Consider the following 18,700-nt stretch of genomic DNA (forward strand, 5'->3'; position numbering starts at 1 on the left):
ATGTGAGATTTTACCGGTACATATAAGTTTCAAATCAGATAATTTATTTCAAACATGTTACACTCAACAGAAAACTTACGTGAAGATCTTGAATGCATCATCTATTTTGTCTCGTGGCAGCTGCGTCAAGTTCGAATAAGTCCTACCGGAAACACGGCGGCTGTGTCTTAAAAAATAAAAGCATCTTTTCTTTTGATTCAGACGAAATGTAATTCATTAGGATTAAACGACTCGTAGAATGAACAATAATATGTAATGTCAATGTGATGGCAAATCATCACGATAATATAAGCTTGAACTCATCAGCCATTGGGTTTAGTATTGAAATAAATTCGCAGAGTGAGGTTTTATATTTGAAGGGTTTAACTTGTAGCTAGCTGTTTCGGCTAGCTTGACACTGCGCAGTGCTTGCTAGCAGCCACGTCTCAAAGTCAGGTGCACAGTTACGGGTAACCCAGACAGAAAGGTGCACGTTTGTGTATTTTAGACTTAGTCTCATTCAACACGCCCTCATGTTGTTGACTATGGCAAGCATCACTGCTGGCTTGTTAGCTTCAACTCAGTTGTATCCAGTGTTGCCGCAAACAAAAAGCGGCTAGCTAACGTCAATGTGCAACTTCCTCCTTTTATAATACTCGTCGCTATCTCGTTTGGTTTATTTTTCCATTATCAACACTCAGAGGTAAGAGTCCGTCTTCTTGATACGATCACATTTAGAGTTTGCACCTTGTCCTGTGGCTCCCTGTGCTCTCACCAGGGGAAGCTAGCCACACCAAACTTAACTATGATATCTGTCTGTTTGACGGTAACGATGCATCTGGGCTTCTTCTAATGATTTACTCCTAAATTTATCAGTTAGAGCACATTTATGTACATTTATGTGAACATTTGTTGAGGTTCTCGTTTGGTTCTGTTCACCTTTTACCCTCCGTCTGCACTCTGCCAGACCACTGCTCTTTCATGCGAGGAGCTCTGCTGTGTTTAAAATTTGATATTTGCAGGCAGCATCAATGCAGTATACAGTAAATGTAATTAAATACAAACAATAATAATAAACATAGTGAATGGCAAAGAAGTAATTGTGACTGCATGTGACAAAACACATTATATTGATAAACTGTAACAGGTAGATGACTGTTACTAACTGCCTTTTGAAGAGCATGACTTCCATCCCTCTTGTTTTCCTCTCACCTGACAGAAGAGGATTTTTTTCTTTCCAGCTGCTGCAGCAGAAAACCTGTCCTGAAAACATTCCAAGCAGCCACTGCACACCTGACAAGACTGATCAAGTGCAGGACCAATCAGAAGATGGAGTAACCTTTTAAAAGCTTCATCCACCTCCTCATCTCCCCTCTTGTCACCCACCTGTCGGGGCTCCTGAGGTCCCCTCAGGCGGGCAGGCGTGATGCCTGGCGGCAGGCACTCTGTCTGGCAGCCGCTGTGGCGCTTCTTGTCACCCTTTGCCACCCGGCAGGAGCGAGTGGTGCTGGCCCGCAGCGAGAGCCTGCCGGGGGAACAGGTGCTGAAGATCACGGTCACGGAGACCACGGTGATTGAGGCGGAGTCCGGCGTGTGGAACTGGCGCTCCATGACCTACCTGGGCCTCTGGTACTTCTTCAGCTTCTGCACCCTCTTCCTCAACAAGTACATCCTGTCACTGTTGGAGGGGGAGCCGAGCATGCTGGGTAAGGAGATGTTCAATACCCCTGCTACAAATATTAACTTCACTGAACAAGCTATGAAACTTAGTTATTGCTTTGCATGTTTGTTTACTGTATATTACATTAGCATGTTGTTACCGTTGAGCATGTGATGAGTCATGGGGTTGACCTCCTTCCAGGCACAACTTGCAGAGACATGAAACCTGCACAGGACAATTGCACTACATAACTGGTAGTGCAGATATCAGAAGACACAATCGGGAAGAAACTTCTGGTGCATTCAGGGACACCTCAGCGCCCAGAACTTCCTGCCAGATGCCAAAAATTGTAACGCAAAAAAGACAGTTTTCCTTCTGAATCTGACTTTTCCAACAACATATTTGTCATTAAAGCAACAGTTTTAAGGTGATCTGAAGATGATGTTGTAAATCTCTTCCATGTCCTGCAAGTTTGTTGTTTGACTGTTGCTGTAGATAATTGGACAAACATGTTGATCTTCTGCCTGCGCCGGCCTAGCTGTGGAAACATATGGCAAAGATAAATATTAGGTTACAGCTGCAGTTCAGGCAGCTCAAGAAATTTGTTTGACATTCATGCTGCAGGGTTTTTTTGTTGTTGTTGCTGTAGCTCTGCTTTGTCGTGCCTCATGTGCTCCACAGGTGCTATTCAGATGCTTTCCACCACAGTCATCGGCTGCCTCAAGATGTTTGTCCCCTGTTGCCTGTACCAGCACAAGTCCAGAGCCGAGTACCCCCCCAACTTCGTCATGATCATGTTATTTGTGGGACTCATGAGGTAGGTTCCCTCAAATAACTAATTTTCAACACATGTTTCTTTATATATGCATGTCTAAATAACAGCTACTCGGGGTTTTACTTGTGTTTTTTTCACTGGTTCAACCCAAATTAGAAAGTTACCGAGTAGCTTCTAAGAAAGTAACTTCAAAAAGGATTTTACACCAGTTCTGACATCATGTTTCTCAGGTTCACCACGGTGGTTCTGGGCTTGGTGAGCCTGAAGAACGTGGCGGTGTCGTTTGCAGAGACGGTGAAGAGCTCAGCGCCGATCTTCACCGTCATCATGTCCAGGCTGATCCTCGGGGAGTACACAGGTAGATACAAACTGACGCATGCCTGTCTGAGGGGCCCGGGTGTGAAAGGTCAGGAAACTCAGGGGCCTGATGTATAAAACTCTGCAGATTCATGACTGAAACAATGTGAATGGCTGCAAAATATCAAAATATAAGCAAAATCGCAATATGGCCAAGTGCAATATCCAAAGGAGCTGCAGTTTATCTAGGGTCCTCTCAAGTAAACATGACATCATAATGCAAAACAATAATATGAATTAAAAGAAGACGAAATAGGGAACAAGAAATTAACAAAATTACTGATAACGATAATAAAAAACAACGACAGTCAGTAAAACATTTGATAAAGCTCAAAAAACAAAAGCTTTATAATTTTTGTAAAGGTGAAATGTGTCATGACATTGTTGTGCATTGTTAGCACCATGAGTGTTGTGGTGTTACAGGAGACGCTCCGAGAACATGTTTGTTTGGTGAAAGCAACATTTTCAGTGAAATAAAAAAATGCGAAAATTATCATTTCAATTGAAATCCAAATATAAAAAAATCCAAATAATAATTGCAATATGATTTCTTTGCATATCTTTCGGGTTTAGGTTCCATCTTTGTTAGATAAATGATTGATTGGTCTCTTTGGAGCCGTGAATTTAACTCTGCTTTGCTGCAGTGACTCGTCTCATTGCGCGTCCTGTTTGTTCATCAATCTGCAGGGCTGTGGGTGAACCTGTCCCTGTTCCCCGTCATGGCCGGCCTGGCCCTCTGCACAGCCACGGAGATCAGCTTCAACATGCTCGGCTTCTCCGCCGCTCTCTCCACCAACATCATGGACTGGTACTGCAGCGCTCAACACAGCTGTTCCACAGCAGAGTGATGCTTTCTCTAACCCTTTATCTCTGGTCTCAGTTTGCAGAACGTATTCTCCAAAAAACTGCTCAGCGGAGACACGTACAAGTTCAGGTGAGAGACTGCGACACTTTCTATTTATAACTGTGAAGTGAAACATTCCTGTGTTATAAAAACTCATTCATTATCGCACTGACTTCTTTCAGCCCCCCAGAGCTGCAGTTCTACACCAGTGCAGCAGCTGTCATCATGCTCATACCTGCCTGGGTGTTTCTCTTGGTAGGTCAACGCATAATTATTGTTGTGTTGAATTATTGTTAGAGCTAGGTCAGTTTAATGAAGGCACATACTGTAGGTAAAGGCTGTAGTCACGTGTGGGATTAATTGCACATCCTCTTCTGTCAGATATTAGACGATTAAGTAACAACACATTTGTCAATAGTTAATTATTTAAAATCCAGACTGTGGCAGGGCTGAAGGTCGGGGGTTGATGCAGCAGGTGTAGTGTTGATGTTGATGGCTGTCTGTGTTTTCAGGACATTCCACTGACTGGGAAGAGCGGGCAGAGCTTCATCTTCAGCCAGGACATCATCCTGCTGCTGCTCTTCGACGGCGGCCTGTTCCACCTGCAGAGTGTCACCGCCTACGCTCTCATGGGACGCATCTCCCCCGTTACCTTCAGGTAGGAAACAGGCACAAAACGAGTGTGTGACAGAGGGTCTTAATGTGAACTGAAGCTGATTACCGCGGGCTCTATTTTAACGGGCTAAATAAAACAAATTAATTAAAGTAATCCAACTCAGAACACATGAATGAATAACAGAAAAACCAACAAACTAGTAAACAGCTCCTTGCACTCTTGTGGATTGCCATTATAATGTTATTATAATGGCGCAGAGCTTCACACGGGATCAGAATATACTTGTGGCAAGTTGATTAAATATTGTGACTGACCAGTGCGTCCAGTCCTGACACACTCACGCTGCAGCAGCTCTGTGCCGTCCTGTGTCCAGCTCTACAAAGAAGCAACAGCACAATCTCTCCCTTTAAACCAACTCTGTCCCTACCTTTTATAAACATGCTATAGTTCAGCTATCATTTAAAAAAAAACAAGCCGCACCCTGCCTCTTAATTATAGGCCGATATCTACGCTGCCTTTTGTCTGAACAACTGCTCCATTTTTTTAAGTGACCTCTTTCCTTGTCTTTGTTTGGATCTGTGAAAGGTGCCACACAAATACACTTTACTTACTTACTGTTCAACTCCAGAACTCGTCTGAGAATCATCATCAGGTTTTTAACTTTTCTTCAGTATCAGAGAAATCCAGCGACAGTTGACAGTTTCTCCGTAGGAACTTTGCAAACAGGAGATGCTAATAGCTAATTCAGCAAACTTCAGTGGTGGCAAGTGGAATGTTTTTAATGTTTATTATTTTGCTGTATAGTCAGAATGCAAACTTACAAAAGGTCAAACAAACACAGCACATCACAGGCTCACAGTGTTGGATTCTAATGTAAAGTCAAACAGAAACTCAACCCCTTCACTCTGGCTGCATGCTCCATAATCTGAGTTGCAGCCACATACAGTAATTGACTGTTTGGAGGAGCTGGGACTCAGACAGACTCATAATGTGGAGCTTATTACTGTGTGAATGTAGCTAGATTAACAGGTTTATAATGGGAGTGTGTTCAGCGATTAAACCACGTGTCTAATAATGGGTCACAATCTCATCCAGGCCGCGAACTGGATTAATTTGACTTTGACGCCTACAATAACAAACCTCATCTCTCCCTCAGCGTCGCCAGCACTGTCAAACACGCCCTGTCGGTGTGGCTGAGCATCATCGTGTTCAGTAACCAGATCACCATCCTCAGCGCCACCGGCACCGCCCTCGTGTTCGTCGGGGTTTTCTTGTACAACAAGGCCCGGCAGATCCAGAGGAAAACCCTACAGGCCATGGCTGCTGAGCACAACCACAAATCCCTGCTGCAGGACCAGGACTTTCAGGCTCCTCAGTCCCACTGAGGACTCGGCACTAAAGACTAAACATGCTGCTTGACATGGGATCAAGGAGTTCTGTTTCCTTACCTCGGGATGTCCAGACGGGAGGGCTGGATATTTGAGGATCCAGGTTCTGTTCAGTGTAGAGCGTGAAGCTAACGTTAGTGAGAGGTTCGGTAAAGGTCGGTGTCTGTTCGACCGAGCCGTCACTCGTCCTGTGGAACAGTATTTAGTGTTTGTTTTTGGTTTTTTTTGTCCTGATGACTTTAATTACACTTTAATCTTCCTTGATCCTCTGCTTTGTCTCATATTGGTCAGTAAACGGTGAAGCTCAGGGCGTCCTTCAGCTTTTTGAAGGAAGTGACTTCTGTAAGCTTTTTTGTCTTACTTCTGCATTCCAGTGTCTCATCTGTGGTAAAGCAGCTGCTGAATGTCGTCGTGCATATCTGTGGAGCGTCGAAGCGGTAAAAGATTTTAACTTGCGAAGGTGAAGAACCTACGGTGTAAAATTTCTCTCAATTGCATCTGAATAGAAGATGTGAACAGGGCACAGGTGCCTGAGACATGAAGCTGTTCGGAGCTCAGACTGACCAACTGACACACTTTTATTAAACAATGTGTGGAACATGTGAAAGTCACATGCTGCATTCTACGAATGCTCATCTCTGATCATCAGTAGTTGTGCGTGTATGTAGGAATTCATGTACTTGTGTTTTCTTTTTGTTTTTTCTTTGTAAACAGAATCACCCCCAGTGCATGCTGGGATAGCAGCCCTGGAAGCTAATCAGGAAACAGAGGCTCAGAGAACGTGTAGTATGTGGATGTATGGACGAGGTGCTGTTTGTTTCACGTTTGTAATCTTGAAGAAAAATTTGAGTTTTGTTTTTGTAGCTCAGACGATCAAAGAGGTTTTGAACAAACCTCACGTCAGTAAAATAAGAAGGTGGGCGTTAAATTTAATAAACAAACTGTTACAAGCATCCATCAGTGTTGACAAAAAAAAACAATTTGACTTACTGTACTTACTGCAGGTGTTTGCATTTGCTTCCTGTGCAAAGAGGGATTCTTAGCAACATTACAAATGTCAAGTTTAGACTTGTAGGATTTAATCTTGTAGCTACTTTAAAACAAAGCTTCTTCCACAGATTTCTTTCTTCCATTAAAAACACATCAGTGCCATTTTAACATGTTGCCAAAAACAGCTGCACAGTGCCAATAATCTAATATGTATGTGAGTCTTATTCTGAGCGTCTCTGTGCTCCGCTAATGTCGTGTCCAGACATCTTTCCCACCAGGTGTCTGACAGCTACATGTGTTTACCAGCCGTGACGACGTCGCTGATATTGCTGTGTGTGTGTGTGTGTGTGTGTGTGTGTGTGTGTGTGTGTGTGTGTGTGTGTGTGTGTGTGTGTGTGAGATAACCACACAGGCGTTTATATGTGTGCAAGATACAGTCACTAAACTTTACAGGTGTGTGGTTCAGATCAAGATTAAGGCCAGTTGGGTCACGGTTTGATTCCATCTCAAGATGTTCTCTAAGTTTTTGTTTTGGTTTGTGTTTGCTAGTCCGACTTGAACATTATTTAAATTTACATAATAAACATGTTCATTCTTTGTGGCTATTTCCTGTAATTGTCTGAGAAATAGTTTTTTGTTGAAGCCTTCATAAGAACCAGGAGGCCGCCGTTGATTTAATCTTGATACTGTATGAATATATGTTTTTTACACTAATCTTCCACATGAAGTCTTTTGAAGTTCAAACACACGGAGCGTCAGTAAAGGTGCTGAGGTCGGACAGAGCACTAATTAACTGTATGTTTGGGAACGTGCAAATCGGATGTAAAAAATCATCAGTGATGTAACTCCTGAGTGAGGATGTGATGATGAACAGAAAATAAAAGTATTTTCTCTTGAGCAGCTTGTGAAAGTGTGTTTTGTATTTTCAGTGGTCAGACAGTGATTTACATGCACATCTTGAATCCTTCATTATGAGTAACCCTTTTCATGTTAAAGTCCGTCATTCGATTCATTGTTAGTGTAAAAATATTGATTATAGCTGCTTCTAGATTACTTTCAGCCACATCTCATGGCCTTCATTATTCATTCTTTATATGAGGCCTGTAATTAAATCAAATTCTTTCTTTATATTATTTATTTATTAGGAAATCATTTAGTGTTTGTGTCCAGCTGATGTCAATAAAATGTTTTGAAATAAAAAATAAACCTATAGTGACTAACATGTAGAATATGAAGAATTCTCACATGCAACAACATTATAATGTTTACATTCACATTTTATGGAAGTGAAATGCATTTGGGTTCCAGTAACTATGAGCTGCTTAAAACTGACATCATCCATCACAGCAGCTCACGTCACCAAAGACTTCCTCCTCACTGGTCTTCAAACGTGTTCAGGTCTCTTGACACGAGTCAAGTGAGAGTTGACCTACTTTGAAAAGCTCAAAGTGACCCTGAGAATATCCGACCTGCAGCCAAATCTCCAGACCGTGTGGGAAGATCTCGCGAGCGCATCCCTTCACCGTCAGGAGTGACGTCATCTCGTCGGTGGACAGAAAATCTTCATCAGAGTCTCGTAGCTGAGGAAGGTGACAGCGTTGACGGGGAACGCCCTCAGGCTGTTCAGCAGGAGGCCTTTGAAGAAGACCCTCACTCCCTCCTCCCTCACGCTCACTCTCATGCAGTGGAGGACCCCGCTGTACTCCCGGCCGCCGGCCCCCGACATCTGGAGCCGGGCTTTAACCACGTCCATGGGCGTGGCGAAGGCCCAGGTCACCACGCCCGCCACGCCCCCTGCCATCAATATTGCAAACGTACCTGAGGACAGAAGTTTAGCAGTTAACCTTTGAAATCAGAAAGATTACTGTGGATTAAATGAACCCTGGACAAAAACCTTCATTAGGACCCAAAGAAGAACTGATTAGATTTGGTGATCAAAGGTCAAAGGTCAAGGTCACAGTGATATCATTTATCTCAAATGTCTATAAGGATCAAATGAAGTGATGACATTTTATATCCAAAGGGTCAAATGTCAACTTCACTGTGACATCTTGATGTTCAGCGAAAACACTTCTGGCCGTTATTCAGCTCTGTAACTCAGGAAGGAGAAACTGTGGCCATGTTTCCTGCCGCTCGGCTGGTTGGTGGAAAGGAAACAACCATCAGGAAGTGATTGTAGTTTTAAAAATATTTTCGGTATCTTTTATACAGAAGTGAATTTCTGCCAGGAAAAGAAAAAAAGAATGATAGAAATAGAATGATAGGAATATCAAAAATATCCTCATGGTAAATTAGAATTATGAGCTATTAAGTCAGAATTAAGACTTTTTAAAATTATGAAATTTCCTAAATCAAAATTATAAGATTGTAATTCACATTTACACACATTAAATTTATCATTTTTACATACTGTCTTTTTGACTTAGTGAAAGTCTTAAATTTTACATTACAATGAAAATACTTTTTCCAGAACAGAAATGAGCTTCCAAACCTCACAGACCACCCTGATTACATTTGGACTGAGCGTTGTTAATCTGAGGCTCTGTAACTGACCTGGCTGTTGGCCGCTCTCTGTCAAAGCCTTTCGAGTGACCTCATAAGGCAGAAAGTAGAGTCCATAGCAGGGGACATCCCTCAGGGCGAGGGCCAGCCCCCCTCTGAACAGACCCCGGGGCCCTTCCTCCTTCAGGATCACGGCGAGACAGTGAAGGGGTCCACGGTAGCGGTCAGCGGTCGTTTGACCCTGCAGACGCACCTTCACCAGGTCAATGGGTGCACAGACAGACACCTGGAAGTAGATCGCGTTACAGGGTCAGTCCATCCAAACTGTTGAAACTGTTCAAACCATGAGGATTTTGTATTTTGAAAGATTAACGAGACCAAGCTTTTAAAATCATATCACTTTAAAGGATAAGGCTGGTGACCAACAACGAACTGATCCTACCATCAGTACAGACAACACGTGTATAACTCATTTCTGTTTTATAGATTTGCATTATTGTCCAAAAACTGTTGGACTTGGTGACATGTTTTTTTCCTTACCACAAATACACACCATCCAGCTGCTGTAAATACTCATCCGCACACTGAATGTCCATTAATCTGGAGCTGTAAATAGTCCCCAAATGCACCACTTGCTCCCGTTTTTGCTGGATATCACAATGCCCAGCTGCTATTAATACTGTGAAAGTATCAAAGCCTCAGTCCACAGAGAAATGCACACAGCCTGAATTCAGAAACTGAGCCTTAAAACCAGCCGTCAGGACTTCTGGAACTTTGTGATGTCACAACAAAGCAGTGCCCCGAGCCCCGCCCACCTGGACCTGACATCTGCTATATTTTTATTGTATCACTCAGAAAACAGTCAATCAATCAGAAGAGAGGCGCAGAGCCTCCTCTCTTCTGATTGGCTCACCGACCTGTTGTTACTAGAGCTCCAGAGAGAAGCCTGAGAGAGGAGATGTAAAACTACACTGAGATGGTTTTTGGTTCTTAAAACCACAAATATATCTTCTTATGGATCAACACTTCAAATAAAACACAGAAGAAATTGTTTTAAAAATATAAATCTTCAGTAGGAAACAGAATGATACCATGCTTATCCTGTAAATACAAGTGTTCTGATGACAGTAAAAGTTACTATTCAGGTACATTATTAAACCATATCTGCTCTCTCGAGATGCCACACCAGTCAACTTCATTTGAACTAGAAATAATACTGCACAGCGTGGTCGGTGAAACAGACTGAATATATATGTGTAAGTTTTTAATTGGGATAAATATATCAACCACTATCAAACACATACTGTACTGTAGTTGACAGAAGCTGCAGTTTGCATTAGTTGATAATGTCAGAAAGTGTCCAGGCAGAACTATAGGCCCCCAAAGCCAATACTTTGTGGCTGTGGCTGTGGCTGTGAGTCGGAAGGTCGGTAGTTCGGTCCCCAGCTCCTCCAGTCCTTGAACCCCAAATTGCCCCCGGTGTATCATCAGTGTGTCAATGTGTGCTCTCTCTCTTCCTTAGTGACAGTTGCTGAGTGAGCAGTGTTGTGAATAAGTGGAAACTCTTGGCTAGGACCTCTTGGAGGCCTCCTGGTGGTCACATAAAAACACTGCAACTACTGACTGTCATCAGATTTGGATCAGGTATTCTTGACCCACTGAGGGTGACTCCTCATGATGTTGGTGACCCCGTGACCTTTCCTCCCGCACAATCAGGGAAGAATTAATTATTGACCAACACGTCAGTCCATGATAAAGAATCTGTGAGACTAAAGATTGGGATGAATCCTAATGATGTTAGTGAGTATGTGACCCTTCACCTCCATCTTCATGTAGTGATGTTAAAAACTACTAGAAGAATCCTGTTGTTTCAGCCTGTGTTACACTTGGGCATGAGCATCAGGTTAAAGCTCCACTTGAACATAATAATTGTCAAACTTTACATGCTTGATTACTTCACTTTTTCACTAACCTTTGGTCTCTCCTCTGCTGCCTGGCTCAGGTCAAATTTCACATTCTTAACCCCGCTCTGACCCAGACTTTTCTTCTGTGGGCTGTAGTGAACATTGCAACCTCTAGGGCAAGAGACCAGTAGAACTTAACACTTTCAATCTTTATTTTTTTTCCACTATACAACTGCCCCGTAGCAGGTGGGGAACATGCATGCTAAATGAAACTAAATAATAGCTTAGAAGTAGTTTAGAAATAATTTGCCCAGCAAGCTTTGCTTTGGATGAAACCAGCCAGTGACCGTCAGGTGTTCTTACCTGCACCAGACCTGAGAAGCAGCCAGCAGTGAAGACCTGTGCAGCAGAGGCCGGTTTGCCTTCACTGCGGTCACTGCGCTGAGACTGAGTGAGGTAATCTAAGGCGTTACTGTAAGAGCCAAAGACAATTGAGTTGGTGAGGCCCGTGGTCAGCACCGGAAACGCCATGCCCTTGAAGAATCCATGGAGCTGATATAATAAAAAGTACAACAAACAAATAAAGTGTGAGTCTTTTGGTAATTGACGCGGTGATATCTGGTGTAAACAATTTTTAAGAGGACATGACACCCACCCCTTCATGAGCGTAAGTTTTAGTCACGCAGTGAAGTATCCCTTTATACGCAGACTGGGCCTGCAGGCGCACCTGCAGATGAAACACAAGGTGTCAGAAAAAGGTGGGTTTGATGCATTTAAGTCATGTTTATGGATTTCAGTGTGTCATGCAACCTTCACGGTGTCTAATGGATGTCCAACTGCCAGTCCCACTGCACCTACAATACAATAACACACAAGGAAATGTTATTCCTCCACATGTATAACAACTACTGCACTACTATACCACAAATACTACTGTATATAATTTCTCTATTCTGGCACAAATGTGTCGTTTTTACCTGAAATGCTGCCAGCTATGAATTCCAAAAAAGGCATGGCTTGCTCAATTTCACAACCTGCAAAAAAGAGCAATGTGTCTGAACTGTCATAAAAAAAAGATAATGCACTGAGACTTTTAGACACTTTACAGCTGCTATAAAGCGAACAGACCATAGTCTCACTGCAAACGGCGATTAATACATGACTGACAGTTAGATATGGGTTAGGTGAATATTTACATCAAATTAAGGTCCAAGGTGATGGAAAAATCCTGTTTTAAAAAGCCTATTGTTCAGAGGATTTAACATTAAATGACTGATGAACTTTACACATCTCATCATTTGGCTTTAGGTCGGGTTGTATTTAGCTTGTGCAATGATAGCTTAAAACATAAACAGTGTGTAAAAACCCGTTATATAATTACATTACCTTATCATACAGTGTATTTCTGGGATTATATCATGTAAAAAAAAAAAAAGGTTTGTTATCGTCAACAAGCTAGCTTACCTTTCGTAAAAATCACCTCATTGTTTGAACATCTTCGTCCTGCTCGGTGTAAACCTTATCGCCTTTTTACTCCAGTATCACGGCTCAGTAGTGATCTGTGGTTCTGCAGCCAGTCACGTCAATGGCCATTTAAAAGGCAACGTTTCCTGTTTGAATGGCGGCCCTTTCAAAATAAAAGCCACCTTGACCTACAAGTTTGTCTAAATCATTGAACTAAACTAAACACAATTTAGTATGAAGTACGAAAATGGAATAAGTATAAATAAATACATAAATGAATGCTGGAATAGATAGTTAAATACATGAAAAAATGCAATATAAAAACATTTTGGTAATAAAGAAAATGCTATTTCTGTATTTTTACATGTATTTATTTGTTTGTGTATTTATGCATTTCAAGATTTATTCATGTATTAATTTTTTTGCATTTTTACATGTATTTATTTATTTATGTATTTATACATGTATTTATTTATTCATACTTGTGTAATTTTTCATCCTTCATAACTTTGAGAAACATGGAAAAAATGTATGTAGGCTAAACAGCCTAGTAGTGCTAGTGACAGCAGTAGCTAGTAATAGAGTGTTTTTTATTGGACATACTTACATGATTTAAGGTCAGGCTATATAGTACTGGGCACCATTAAGAGGCTACATATGTATTTTATTTTTTACACATATTCCCTTCTTCCAGATGTGTGTGGTTTTATTTTGAAGGAAAATCGTATGATTTCCGCTAATCTCATTCGATTGTTTTGACTTTTGCTGCGAAGTCTCCTTTTGTTTCAAGAGTTAAAAGTAGTAAATAAACACGATCGACTGATTCCCTGACAGCTTTTCTAATCTCTAGAGAGCTGTGCACCAATCACTGCTTCTTGCACAACACGTCTCATGTCAATGTCCTTTACATGTGTGTCCACCGAGCTGAGGGTTGGGATGCCCTGCCCCGCTTTTACAAAGCATCTGAGTATAGCGTGTGCAGTGCATGAGTATTTGGATAGTGAGAAGGTCATCCTGTTGCCTGTATACTTCAAGAAATGAACCGTCTGCTATTTTTTTGTTGTTTGTTTCCCTGGTCTGGTTCTGCAGGTCAGGGAGTTTGAGATCAGCTGACAGACTTGTTCAGACAAGCACATTCCTCTGTCTCGCTTTGAAAACTCCTCGGTTACCTTTTCTGTTTTATTTTGGATCATTATCCTACTGCATTGTCCTAAAATTGGGGACTGTAAAAAAGGGGCAAGGATTCATACACTGTTCACAGTAACCTCACTGATACAATTCAATCTTGAGTGGAGCCATAACAGAAAAATGTACCCGTTTTAATGCTCATGGATCTGCCTGTCATTCAGTGTACTATATTACTGGAAGAAATACAACGTTGTATAAAAAGTCACAATCAATCTTTAATTTTCACATCAGTCAAGCCTCAGTCACTATCAAGTGTCAATATCATATCAAATGATTATGCTCCGAATATATTTCTCTACCTCTTAACAAAACATCAGTGGAAAAAATTATAATTGTAAAACACAAAAGATTCTTTTTTCTTTTTCTTTTTAAATTAATCATCACATTAGAAATACAAAATAAAGCACAAATCAAAACACACAAATTAAAAATAAATTAATAACTAATTAAAATATATATATATATTAATATTTTAAATATATATTTCTACTACATAGGGTAAACGTTTTATCATAATCGACAGAATTGCAAAATGTCGACGTCATCACTAGTGGACTCCAAACAGCTTGTAAACAACGACTGACGTCTATGTGCTGCGCGGTGAAGCTATGAGTTAGCTAAGCTAACGGTCGAAAACCCGGGTTTCGGGTCGTGAAATGTATTAAATCTTTAGTTCATTTTAAAATCTACCTCAGCATTTTTGTAGCATCTTTGTAAAAACTGAACGTTTACTTCTCTTTTCCCTTGGGTTGACATCGTGCCAGGCAGCGACAGAAAAACAACATCGAAGAAGTAAAAACAGCGTTAAATAGAAAATGAGGGCTTGACAGACTGCTGCTTGAGCCAGCTAGAAAATTAGCTATTTCTTTCTTTTTACAGTTTCTGGGGAAGAAAAACATGACAACTCTTACAAGGCAAGACCTAAATTTTGGACAAGGTAAGTCAACCAAACCATCAAGAAGTGGTCAAGCATCATTCCTCTAGCTGTGTCCAGCCCTGATTTGTTAAATGAAGGGCTCGACAAAATTTGGTTGATATATATTTATGGCAGTTAAATTTGACATCGCCAAGGAAATGACCCATTTACACAGACAGTTTAATATATATCAGCGGTTGTATTTCTCTATAAGCTATTATCCTGTCGCCCTGTGTTTCTTGTCATTACATGTGAGCTAATAGGGAAACACAAAATTGCCGGATATTTGCATTGAGTTTGGTTTGACTTTCTCTCAATTCAAGAACAAAAGGAATGCATGAAATATCACATTGCCCAATGGAGTCGTCTCTTTTCAGTGGTTGCTGACATCCTGTGTGAGTTCCTGGAGGTCGCTATTCATCTCATCCTGTATGTCCGTGAAGTTTATCCCTCTGGAATATTTCAAAAGAAAAAGAAATACAACGTACCTGTGCAGGTACAGATCAATAAATGTGTAATCTTTATATGCTCACATTTTGTAGGAGTTCGTGTTTATTAATATTTCTAATACTGGTCTTCTGTCTTTGGTGTGTGTATTTCTAGATGTCATGTCACCCAGAGCTGAATCAGTATATCCAGGATACACTACACTGTGTAAAGCCGCTCATTGAGAAGGTAAGAAATTGCCTGAAGCTAACGGGTTAATATATGGTAACATGTATCACCTGTGCTGAAGTCTACCATTTCCTTCCCAGAATGATGCAGAGAAGGTGGTGGTGGTCATCATGGACAAAGAGCATCATCCAGTAGAGAGATTTGTGTTTGAGATTTCCCAACCTCCACTGCTGTCCATCAGGTTTTTCCCTTATTACTTTAAAGAAATGAAAATAGATATATTATATATCCTTGACATACTGCTGCAAAAGTAACGCGCCTGTTTTGTGATATGATATTAGTGTGATTATATTCACTAACTGTGGTTTTGTCTTTACAGCTCCGACACATTGCTGTCACATGTGGAGCAGCTGTTGAGGGCGTTCATCCTGAAGATCAGTGTGTGTGATGCTGTTTTAAATAATAATCCACCAGGTAACATCATGGATGATTACATTAACAGTTCACTACAGCTACATATACAAACGCATGACATCCATGTCATACTCCTAAATAAAAGAAAAGGATCTGGTCTAATTCCTGACATTTTATGATGGATTTAACTCTGGAAACTCTGATACAGTTGCATCTTTTATGTTGATATTTACAACATTAATGATGGTTCGCTAGTTACACCTGTGTTTGACAGAGCCCATGTAACTTGTCACATCTCCTCATGCATGAATATGCACATGCTCCCTGAATAAAATAAACTTAGGCCCTGTTCAGACCCGGTATTACCATGAGTCTCAGGTCATCCAGTCACAAGTGGTCAGCTTTAAGTTCAGGCGTGAACGCATTGAGGACACACTTCAGAGCCGATCACTCACCACATCCAGAGGTGGTCTGGACCAACTACTCTATTGACGTCCTTTTCCACAGTCTGAATAGTCCCACCACAGTTTCATAACAAACTGAAAATATCCATATTTTATATTTATATTAAATATTTTACTTCTATTGTAGAGCTGTTCACAGTGCAATGATTCGCTCAGCCCCTCTCTGCCCCGCTCTCTCTTTCTCTCACTCACTCATATTGACAACAGACTCATCTGTCATAGTCAGATTGGCTTAAAACAACAACACTTACATGTTTATTTGCATATAAAGCAGGAAGTGAGATCCAATCAAGATTCAAGACGCATGAGGAGACGCATTCAAATGCCAGGTGTGAAATTACATACTAAGAGTTGTCCACTTGCGATCGGATCACCCGAAATGCATGTTAATGCAGGTATGAACAGGGGCTTGGACTGAATTGATCTCAATGTTCATTTAAGTTACCAAGCCCACCAGGTCGTAGTGCCCCAACAAGCCCTGGTACTCAAATGCTTTAGGTTGCCAATGGTTGTAAGGTTAGCAAGCAAAGTTTATCTGTATAGCACTTTTCCCAGACACTAGTCACAAAGTGCTTCACAATCAAAATGAATAAAATCAAATGAAAGAATTAAAATCTAACACATGAAATAAAAACAAGTAAAACACAAGTCAAAACACCAGATGAAATATAAAAGAGGAAAAACAGATATAGGACATCGGTTAAAAGCATAAAATACCAGGCTGTGGTTGGAATTAATGTCTGTCAATCATGACAATGGAGGCAAGATTCAAGTGTAACCTGACAGGAAGGATAAGCCTGTGAGATGTAGTTCAGGGTGTAACATTCTCCTGGGTCCCACACATATCCCTGACACAGCTCCTCAGAAGCTGTAGTCCTACTAAAATTGCAAAGAAGTAAATCACTGCTTTAAGCTGTTTGAACTGAAAGCCGAGGGACTGGAGAATTAAAAGAGAATTAAGCTTGTAATGACGAAGACTTTGTTGTTAAGGAGATTATATGACATGTAAGTGATATTCAGGAGGGAATAGATAACAAATTATAATTTACACCCATTTACACTCGACTTGTTTTTTTGTCACAGGGTGTTCGTTTACAGTATTAGTACATACCAGAGACGCCGCCACACGCAACATGGAGAAGGTCCAGGTCATCAAGGTGAGGATTTTAAAACTCTGCCGCCCCACAGATTAAAACATGATTCACTAACTCGGCATCATGATTATTTATCAGTAGCATCGTAATAAGTTCTAATAATATGTTATAATTTTTGGCATTTCCCCCTTTCAGGATTTCCCATGGATAGTTGCTGATGAGCAGGAAGTCCACATGCAGGAGCCCAGACTCATCCCACTGAAGACCATGACGTCTGACATAGTGAAAGTGAGCAGAAACATCCACCTCATTGATCAGTTTATCCGTTTATCTGATCAGTTTTCATCCCATTGATTTGTGATTTTGTTTTGTTGACTTGTCATTAATTTCACATTCAAATTCCCCCACTCTTACTGATGTTTGGTTGTTCTCTTTGTCTTTTACAGATGCAGCTCTATGTGGAAGAGAGAGCCCAGAAAACATAACACCCCCCCTGCAGGAAGTCTGCAACAACGCTGAATCATGATCGAAGTACAAAATGCAGCCTGCCAGAGCCGCAACAGTCAGAAAGAAAGATGAGTTTTACTGAACACATGAGATTATAAAGAGTGAGATGTTCCTCGTGGAATCTGTTTGTGAGGTTCTTACTGTGCATGATGCTGCAGTTTGGGCTGGACTGTTTCATCTGGCTGACACTTGTTGTCTGCCTATGGTTTAAACACATCCCGTACACATATACAATGAATATGGTTCTATTTTTATTGCCATGTATTGTGCTTTATTGTTTTCAATGCAGATCTTTAGAGTAACATGATCATCAAAATCGTAATGTAGTTGTTGCACCGTGACAATAAAATTACAGGTGAAACAGAAAAGTAAATCCTTTTTAACAATATATAATATGAACCACCAGCAGCTTCAGTCAACAGACGGCTTGTGACAGTTTAACTGAATTTACTGTAAAAATATTCCCTCGCTCTGTTTGAAGGATGGTCTCTGAGCCATAGCCGTTCTGTGCATGGTGTCTCCAGTAACCATTGGTAATGTTTCCTCCCACTGTTATGTGACAAATGCAAAGTTGTTATTTGCATTTGATTATTACTGCTGGTAACATTGTGAATTAACATGTAAAAAAAGTTATTAAATTGTCATAAAACTTTTTTAAAGCAACAGCACAAGAAAATTCTGTCATAGTTTGTACAAAGATGTTAGTAGAATAACCCGTGGTAATAAGCTTCATTCATTCATGTATATGAAATAATGCTAATGCTCATGCTAACTGTGAAAAATCTGCAAACATAAAATGCATCCTCTTTTGTTCTTGGAAAGGAAGTAGCAGACACTGGGTGTTCAGAACAGACAGACAACATTTTTAAAGACGTTAGAAGTGACATGAAAAACTCAACAATGGCTCTGTTGTGAGGTTGTGTGCTGGTACAATGTGGCTCTTTGTCTTCGTAGGTAAACTATAACCGGTTCTCTCACACATTGTGTCACTGCTCAGGGTCGTATCGGAGTGCGAGTGAACGT

General features: G+C 40.9%; 3 protein-coding genes across 4 annotated transcripts; 2 read left to right on the forward strand and 1 right to left on the reverse strand.

Annotated features, from left to right (window-relative positions):
* The first annotated feature begins 411 nt into the window (after positions 1-411).
* LOC111656211 (solute carrier family 35 member E2A) lies at positions 412-7,506 on the forward strand. Its single transcript, XM_023407851.2, has 9 exons — positions 412-682; positions 1,221-1,685; positions 2,321-2,456; positions 2,645-2,772; positions 3,459-3,579; positions 3,652-3,705; positions 3,798-3,870; positions 4,128-4,273; positions 5,388-7,506. Exons 2-9 carry the CDS (start codon positions 1,406-1,408, stop codon positions 5,614-5,616), a joined length of 1,167 nt encoding a protein of 388 aa, XP_023263619.1. The 5' UTR covers positions 412-682; positions 1,221-1,405; the 3' UTR covers positions 5,617-7,506.
* Positions 7,507-7,511: 5 nt separating this feature from the next.
* On the reverse strand, positions 7,512-12,598 carry slc25a45 (solute carrier family 25 member 45). The gene is made up of 7 exons (XM_023407853.2): positions 12,480-12,598; positions 11,993-12,049; positions 11,826-11,869; positions 11,671-11,742; positions 11,379-11,567; positions 9,163-9,397; positions 7,512-8,427 (listed from the first exon to the last, which is right to left on the reverse strand). Exons 2-7 carry the CDS (start codon positions 12,027-12,029, stop codon positions 8,147-8,149), a joined length of 858 nt encoding a protein of 285 aa, XP_023263621.1. The 5' UTR covers positions 12,030-12,049; positions 12,480-12,598; the 3' UTR covers positions 7,512-8,146.
* Positions 12,599-14,243: 1,645 nt separating this feature from the next.
* mad2l2 (mitotic arrest deficient 2 like 2) lies at positions 14,244-18,340 on the forward strand. 2 transcript variants are annotated; one of them, XM_087174411.1, is made up of 9 exons: positions 14,244-14,459; positions 14,547-14,604; positions 14,961-15,079; positions 15,187-15,258; positions 15,339-15,439; positions 15,578-15,672; positions 17,160-17,233; positions 17,366-17,458; positions 17,617-18,340. In XM_087174411.1, exons 2-9 carry the CDS (start codon positions 14,565-14,567, stop codon positions 17,653-17,655), a joined length of 633 nt encoding a protein of 210 aa, XP_087030537.1. In that variant the 5' UTR covers positions 14,244-14,459; positions 14,547-14,564; the 3' UTR covers positions 17,656-18,340. The 2 variants fall into 2 exon arrangements, with proteins under 2 accessions (XP_087030537.1, XP_023263630.1); XM_023407862.2 differs by having other exon boundaries at positions 14,245-14,604.
* Positions 18,341-18,700: the final 360 nt, after the last annotated feature.

The sequence above is a fragment of the Seriola lalandi genome, unplaced genomic scaffold, assembly GCF_002814215.2.
Source record: "Seriola lalandi dorsalis isolate HSWRI2012SDOR001 ecotype SW California unplaced genomic scaffold, Sedor1 jcf7180002054349, whole genome shotgun sequence".
NCBI classification, from domain to species: Eukaryota; Metazoa; Chordata; class Actinopteri; order Carangiformes; family Carangidae; genus Seriola; species Seriola lalandi.

Excerpts from the sequence above, each read along its gene's own strand:
- slc25a45 (XM_023407853.2), bottom strand. The coding sequence starts at position 12,029 with ATGCCTTTTTTGGAATTCATAGCTGGCAGCATTTCAG. Across the intron at positions 11,743-11,825 it reads ATCCATTAGACACCGTGAAG|GTGCGCCTGCAGGCCCAGTC; the intron begins GTTGCATGACAC and ends TTTCATCTGCAG. Across the intron at positions 8,428-9,162 it reads AGAGAGCGGCCAACAGCCAG|GTACGTTTGCAATATTGATG; the intron begins GTCAGTTACAGA and ends TTCTGTCCTCAG.
- mad2l2 (XM_087174411.1), top strand. The coding sequence starts at position 14,565 with ATGACAACTCTTACAAGGCAAGACCTAAATTTTGGACAAG. Across the intron at positions 15,080-15,186 it reads AATACAACGTACCTGTGCAG|ATGTCATGTCACCCAGAGCT; the intron begins GTACAGATCAAT and ends GTGTATTTCTAG. Across the intron at positions 17,234-17,365 it reads AGAAGGTCCAGGTCATCAAG|GATTTCCCATGGATAGTTGC; the intron begins GTGAGGATTTTA and ends TCCCCCTTTCAG.
- LOC111656211 (XM_023407851.2), top strand. The coding sequence starts at position 1,406 with ATGCCTGGCGGCAGGCACTCTGTCTGGCAGCCGCTGTGGCGCTTCTTG. Across the intron at positions 3,706-3,797 it reads GGAGACACGTACAAGTTCAG|CCCCCCAGAGCTGCAGTTCT; the intron begins GTGAGAGACTGC and ends GACTTCTTTCAG. Across the intron at positions 3,871-4,127 it reads CTGCCTGGGTGTTTCTCTTG|GACATTCCACTGACTGGGAA; the intron begins GTAGGTCAACGC and ends CTGTGTTTTCAG.